This window comes from Melanotaenia boesemani, chromosome 3 (genome assembly GCF_017639745.1).
Source record: "Melanotaenia boesemani isolate fMelBoe1 chromosome 3, fMelBoe1.pri, whole genome shotgun sequence".
Classification (NCBI taxonomy): domain Eukaryota; kingdom Metazoa; phylum Chordata; class Actinopteri; order Atheriniformes; family Melanotaeniidae; genus Melanotaenia; species Melanotaenia boesemani.
In genome coordinates, this window is record NC_055684.1 from 30,683,562 (window position 1) to 30,691,454 (window position 7,893).

At 37.0% G+C, this 7,893-nt stretch overlaps 1 protein-coding gene across 1 annotated transcript; it reads right to left on the bottom strand.

Annotated features, from left to right (window-relative positions):
* Window positions 1–879: 879 nt before the first annotated feature.
* Window positions 880–2,847, bottom strand: gpr84 (G protein-coupled receptor 84). The gene is made up of 2 exons (XM_041980774.1): window positions 2,759–2,847; window positions 880–2,257 (listed from the first exon to the last, which is right to left on the bottom strand). Exon 2 carries the CDS (start codon window positions 2,254–2,256, stop codon window positions 1,027–1,029), a length of 1,230 nt encoding a protein of 409 aa, XP_041836708.1. The 5' UTR covers window position 2,257; window positions 2,759–2,847; the 3' UTR covers window positions 880–1,026.
* Window positions 2,848–7,893: the final 5,046 nt, after the last annotated feature.

The window sequence follows — 7,893 nt, forward strand, 5'->3', positions numbered from 1 at the left end:
TGCACAGATCAGAAATCTCCACAGGGCTGCGTAGTTTGACTTGTACTTTGAGATACTATGTGTGTGTGTGTTTGTGTGTGTTAAACTCCCTTGCGTTTATTGAGGCCACAGGTTTCCTGTTGTGCCATGCACTGTTGTAATCTTGGTGGTCCCCAGAAAGGTCAAAGCGTAAAGTAACACTGCAGAGAATTGTTTCTGTCATGATTAAGCAAGTAAATAATTTTCAAATAAATAATAAGTGAAAAGAGTGGTCCAAGGGAATCTGGTACTATTAGGGCTTTGTAAATGACTCACGTTATCTTAAAAACAAATCTGATTAACTTTCTGTTACCCAACTAATTGAACCTGATTAATTGAGGAAAACAGTCAATTATTTGAGCTGCTGGCACCAACCAAGACAAAGCTCTCATTTTGTCTCCGATAGAAGTGGCTCTAATAAAATATTTTTCCACATTTCATCTGCAGAGGAACTATTTCTGAAATGTATATGCACAACGTAGTCTCAGTTCCTGAAAGGGAAATGCTTTAACACAGCTCCAGCATGCCCGCACATGAGAAACACTCTCATATTCTAGCTGGGTCTTTTCTTCATTTGTCAGCAGACACAGTACAGAGTTGAGACACAATGGAGAGTCACAAGTTCCTGAATTACTGAAATGACATATGATGCGTCAGCTACGAATATCCTGCAACTGTGTAACATTGGTCATTTTTATTATGTGACATGAAGGGACACAAGACTTCGTGTTGTCATGATGTAATCAGGCTTTTGGTCCAAATTCAGAGTGCATCCACCACAAATGTATGTGAAAGTATTATTTATTATGTATACAAAGTACATATAATGTATAATTTAAAGTAAATACTTGTAAAGCACCCTATGAAACAGAATTATATAAAATGCCACTGAAATATGTAAAATAATTAAATAAATCATTAATAAAAAGAGATTTAGAAATAAAAGTGACTGAATTCAATTGGCAATATGCTATATGAAAAATTCTTAAAGTTTAAAGTTCCAGGAAGTTAGGATCTCTGAACCTGCCACTGAGTCCAGAGGTAGGTGAAAGGCGAAAAAGCTCTGGTGAGCAGCACGTGGTAGGCCTGTCGAAACTGTCTGTTCATGACTGCATAGAGGACAGGGTTGATGCAGCTGTTGAGCCAGGTGAGGTTTGCGCAGAACATGTGCAGGATCTGTGGGGCACGATTGTGTTTGTCAGCTATGTTAAGCAACAGAAAGGGGACATAGCAGCACACAAAAAACAGAAAAACAGTGAAGCACATGCGTGTTACACGCTTGAATTCACTATCATCTCCTGAAGTTGCAGACTGTGTAGAGGGAACAGCAGGTGCAGGAGAATGTGCTTGGACGACATCTGGAGTAAGCTTGCTGGCTGCTGATGAATTTAAGGCTGTGCCTGTGCTCTGGATAGCCAGGGTTGACTTCCCATTTGGTAATTCATCAGTATTTTGGGTCGGTTCAACTTGGCTGCTCATCTCGGAGCTGCATGACTTTATTCCACTCTCTACTCCACTGTCATCTGTTCCATGGGTTGAAGAAACAGGTTTCCTTGTGGAAGAGCGTCGGCTGAGCCTGTAACGAAGCAGCGCTCGTGATGCGACTTTGACTCGTCTGTAAATGAGCAGGTAGAACGCTCCAACACAGCCCAGACCAACAAAAAAGTAGAAGAATAACAGGATGGTGGTGTAAGGCCGGCCCCTGGTACGATGGAAGCTGCATGTACACACCTGTGGCACAAAAACATAAACAGGCCAGAGTGGGCTAAAGCTGGCCAGGCCTAGACCCCATGCTGAGATCAAGAGCAAAATAAGTCCATGGTTAGAAAATACACGGTCAAACAAAGCTCTTTTTGCAACCAGAAGGTATCTGCTCACTGCTACAAGGCAGAGGGTGAGAATGGAAACAGAGTTAGAGAGGAAGAGGAGCAGGCCGAAGATTCTGCACCAGAGCTGACCACTGCGCCATCTGAGGTGTAGATAGGAATCAACTGAGATGGGCTGCAGTATGGTGCAGTACAGGAGGTCGGCTACAGCCAGGTTGACGATGAGCACATTGAAGCGAGTCCTCAGACGTGGATCCAAAGCGAAGGCTAGAATGGTCATCAGGTTCCCCACTGTGCCAGAGATGGTTACAGTACATCCCCACAGTACAGCAAAGTACCTATAGCCTTCAACTGAAGCGCTGTGGCAGGAGAAGAGGTCTTCCTGGGTTTGGTTTGTGTAATTCATCAGCATTCTGTCAAATAAAAAAACAGTTTACATCATGAGCATGTGCTCATGGAAAGTTAAACTGTTTTACCACTTCCCTTTGCTCTAAATAACTGAAACTTTCACCTAAAAGTTTTATTTCAATTTATAGTTTGTCTCTTTATATTTTCATGAATACAAATTTCTGTAATCGTACCTGACAGTAATATTACTGACAGTAATACTTGCAGTGGATTTCAGGTTGTCTCTTTAAGATAAGTCTCTCATGTAAATGAGACTGCTTGCCTCAATGGGTCTACCTGTATAAATAATGGTTAATTAAGTATATTTCATCTTATTTTAAACTGAACTGAAACTTATACCTCACTTACACATTGACCCAGATAGTGAATGAAACAAGAACTAACTGAAACATACTAAGAAAAACACTCAAATATTAAGTATTGATTTAACAGTTTGCTTTTATTTAAATCTTAACTAGAAATAATTGAAAGTCTGTTTTTAAAGGAATAGACAAAAAATTTCTTACCTTCAGACTATTCTGCTGTCTTGCTAGCTGTTGATGTGTCTCTTGGTCTACCTTCTGGTATTCTGGTGGGCTGAGTGTTTCTCTTTCTGCTTATATTACTGTGTGTGCTTCTTAAATGTTGAAGTACCCTTGACATGATGAAATGGCATGAGGTAACATGTTCCTATTTCATGTCTAAAGTAAGGAAAAGAGAAGTTGCGTGTTTTCCCATTGTTTTGATGAGGATAATCTACCACTAATGTGGTTTTAGCATGGGCCAGATAGGTTTTGTGAGTGACAAATCTAAACTGCAGGCAAGCAAATGAGTGAATGAAAAGTTTAATTAAATGAAAAATGATTAGGCAACTCCTAAAGGGAAATTATAATGTTCTAGTAGTTTTTTAAAATCCTGAATCAGTAACTGTCAATTAAAAATGATTAATTTAAGATCTTGTCCTGGAGGGGATGACTGTTGGCAAGAATGAGCTCCCGTGTCTTGTTGTGTTATAGCACACCTGAAGCAGCCTCTCACTGAACACACTGTTGTTTCTTCATTGGGTTGTGAAGATGAAGTATTGTCACTTAAGTTCAATAACTTGTGCAGCATTCTTCTCTGCTTCAGGGGCTCCAGAGTTATCCCCAATACACCAATTTCACATCACACACAAAGGTTGGAGTATTTTGAAATTTGGTAAGATATTATTATTATTGTAAACTCAAAACCCAGATCCAGTGCAGATATATGGGAGCCAGGCATGTAAAGATCAAATGAACACTTTTTAAAACTTATGACAAACCATATGTTAAAAATTGCAAGAAATCCAAAGAGTCCCAAATAAAATAAAGACAGATAAACGCCAGGCTGGAAAGCAGCTGATTGTACACCAAGGTTGAAGCAGATGAACTGACAACCGAAAGAAAGCTAGATGTACATCGCCCAAAGGGAGCTTAAATAGGCCTAACAGGAAGTAAAACATGCCACATAAGGTAGACAACTTTCAATATGAGTCAGAAATTGGTACACAGAGAAATCAAAACTTCTAAATTCTCAACCAGAAAAAGAAATTAGATTAGTTTTCTTTGATTGATAGATTTGTTTTAAACTTGATTTTTTTTTGCTTTCAGACTTGCTCTTCAGTTTATACAATGCCTACACGACAGAATCTTATCTGTTTTCAACACAGCCGGAGGTAACCTTAACAACACGCACAGTTTGTCCTTTTGCTCTAAGTTTAAACTTCCTGTTTCTGTCACAAAGCAAAACACTTGGTAAAATCCCAAATGTTGAAATTGAGATTACGCACAAATGTAGAACACTGTAATACATACATATACATATATATATATATATATATATATAAAACAAACATGTTGAAGTCCTCATTTGCTTTTTTAGATTGTTACATGAGACCGCAGACTTGATAGTTATTTGCATTCTGATTTGCTAAAGAGTCACTTTAAGGCTTCAGTGTGGTCAAAATTGATATTTTTTCCTGTTTTTGTTATACTATGACATGATCTAGACATAAGATGGCTGTGTTTCATTTATGTGTATACTGCAACACTGGTATAATAGCCTGAACAGCAGACTCAAAGTAGAGTTGTTAACTGAAGGTAAACACAACACAATAGTCAGTTAGTTAAAGCTATTGTATTAAGTATTAAGTATAAAGACACCAAGCAAGTACTTTAATGTAAAATAAAACTAACTAACCATCACTCCCAGAAGCTAGAGGGTGATAAAAGTGTTTACAGTCTAGAGCAGTAACATTTTCATGAACAACAGAGACTGTTGCAGTCAATGTTCAACACAGATAACCAGACAGTTACACTGGAGATGAACACCAGGGGGCGTAACAGACTGCACAGTCAGCACAGACTGGAAGGTCATTGCCTACAAATTTGCTTTCTGATGTCATGGTATTTGTATTAAACCTAGATAGATACAGTTTATAAGTTTACGGTTTAACTAGAAGACAAGCAACTATATCTACTTTTACCGGAAAAGATAGAAATAGTCCACCAAAGTATTCAGGCTTTAAATGTTCAAATTTAACATAGAGACAAAAGACATGCACCACTTCAGAATTTTCATGATGAACATGTAACCAATATGTTTTGTTAAAATATAAAACCTTTGCCAATTTAGATTAAGGTCTGAAGACAAACCCTTACATAGTTACTTCTGGGGAAACAAACTAAGTTATTTCAGTGATCTAAATATGGCCACCATAATCCCAAATAAGCTGGGACACTGTAAAATGTAAATCTCAGTACTCAGTCTCTGTTTTCTTTAGTGCAAATGATTTGGTGTCCACTTTTTATTTATAAAATTATACATTTTCATTCCTTGCAGCAGTATACCACTCAGTCTATGTAAAATGAGCTTTGGCCCAGAGAAGACAGAAGTATTTCTGCACCATGTTCACATTTTGTGTGGATCAACTATGTTCACACTCAGTCATTTCTGGAAGTGTGTTGAATGAAATATTTATGATTAATATATAGTGAATATTTCTAATGAAACAGTGACATCTATCACTTTCAACACTGACACATTTTCCATCTTGTATCATAAATAAAATATCAATATAGAAGATGTTTGAATCATTGCGTTCTGTTTTTATATATAGTTTTATACATCATTCCAACATGTTTGCAGTTGGAGTTGGAGTTTAAGGTCTTTGTACATTTTTTAAATACTTCCAGTTTCTAATATTTAAACTTTAAGTCAACTAGAATTTAGATAAAAGTATAAAATAAAATATAAAGCAAAGAACGTGTTTTAAAAAATGTTGTTATTGTAGTTGATGACACTTCAAGCAAGTTCAATGTGAACAAACAAAAAAACTTTTCCATCTTCCAGTAGGTATGGGTTGGACAAAGTAAACACTGGAATGGTGATATTTTTGAACTCAGAAACTATTTTGAGAATTTCTAAACACTAAATAATAAATCAGTTGAGAAGTAATAAGCAAATTAATAAAAAAAAACACGAGATGTCTGAAACATGAGCCTGTAGCAGAGCAGCACTTCTGATGTGATTTTGTTTCATCTGTAAATGAGCAGGTAGAGCCCTGCAGCACAGCTCAGACCAGCAAAGTATGGGAATAGCAGGGTGGTGCTGTCAGGCCAACCCCTAATATGAAGGGGAAGCTGCATGCACACACCTGAGGGACAAAAACATAGACAGGCCAGAGTGGGCCAAAGCTGGCCAGGCTTAGCCTCCATGCTGAGATCAAGAGCAAAATAAGTCCATGGTTAGGAAATACACTGTCAAACGCTCTGTTTGCAACCAGGAGGTATCTGCTCACCACCAGACACATGGTGAGAATGGAAATGTAATTGATGAAGAGAAGCAGGCCCAAGATTCTGCATGTGGATCCAAAGCGAAGACTAGAATAGTCATCAGGTGCTAGAGATTGCTACTGTACATGCCCACAGCAAAGCAAAGTACCTGTATTACTTGATTCATAAGCATTCAGATATTTGACAGGAGTCAGATTATTAATCAACAAAGTGCTTTTTGACAATCAATAGTTACCTCAGTGTGTACAAACTGGAAGCTGATGGTAGTGCAGTGACAGGAGCGGCAATAGATCATGGTCACTAGAGCAAAGAAAACAAAACAAAAGCTCATGATTATCACTTGAATTTCTGAATTATATATTTTACCTTTACTTAACACTTGAAGGAAAGAGCCTCTTTATCATAATCATGATTGTCACGGTGAGTAAAATAAAATAACAAAGCAAATCATGTTTAATGCTATTTTCTAAGCTGAAGAAATATTAAATGTCAATTACACACTGATAAGGTTTTTTTTCAAGTAATTGCAATAGAAATCATTTTGTCACCTTAAGCTGGTGATATTTTAGTTTTTTCCATGTTAGTGTCATTGTCAGCAGTTACTATCTCATCTTTTATCAGACTTCTAATAAGTCCATTTCTGATCTTTAATAGTTTGTAAAGCAGCAAATATCATTAGCTGTTTACTGCTGCATATCAAAGGTTTATTGGCTAGTTATTGCATGTTGAAAGACTTATGAGTATTTTCATACTTAAATAAATCAATAATTTATTTTTACATACCAAGAATAACAAAAATCACAAATCAACATTTCTTACAACCATAAATTCAGTTTAATGATATTATATATAATTATTTTTAAATTTAACAATTAGGAAGCCCCAACATGAACCACTTCTCATTTTTTATTATCTACATTTACAGCAAAGTTTTAATACACTTCTCCTAAACAACATTTAATATATTTGTTGACATATTCTTTTTTATTGCAGTTGACAAGAAAAGATAGCAGGAGTGCTTAAACTATTGCTACGTTTCCCATTTCCTAAAGCTCCCCTCAAATATGTCACAAGCTGTTGTGGACATTTTGGGTGATGAAAGGTCAGAGTACACAAGGCAGAGCAGACAAACAAAACTACTTTTGTCCCAGTACAGTCCTATCAAACTATAAAAAATTATTTTATTTTATTTATTTACTTTTGCATACATCTACTCATCTGTGTTTGTGGTCCTTTTCTTGTCCTTTGATAGCATAATGCTGGTGCCTTTTATCCCACTGTTTTCACTTTCCTCCTCTGGGATTGTGGTGAAATGTGATATTTGTTGTGTGCACATGTTGCAGTTTCCTGCATTTAAAGTCATAAATGAACCTTTGTCCTGCTGTGCTCCTGGTGTTAATGTTATCCCATGAAAACACTGAAAGCTTCCAGCAGTGCTATGCAGATGAAAGAGTGACAGGTTATCATTTTAAATGTATTGAGGACGTTGACATGCAGACCTCTCACCACAGATATTTACTTGTGTGCTTTGTGAGACCTTTGTCTTAAGGGTTGCTGATGATTCACCAGAGAAACAGTTTCACTCTTCACTGGTAACATTGAATCCTGTACCCAAATAAACACACCTAGCATGGGTTTTCCCCTCTTATTTACTCCCCCCAACAACGCTGCATCATATGCAAACTATTGAAAGGAAAATACGTGTTAGCTGCATAGTGCACCAAGAGATGCTTTTCACAACAACAAAACATTATCCAAATCATAAATGTGGTTGGTGATCTCTTCTGTTCTAGGTGGTGCCATTTTTACCCATTTGCTGATCCTTTTGATTTCTTTTTTGTGTCCCA

Coding starts and splice junctions, on each gene's coding strand:
- gpr84 (XM_041980774.1), bottom strand. CDS start 2,256: ATGCTGATGAATTACACAAACCAAACCCAGGAAGACCTCTTCTCCTGC.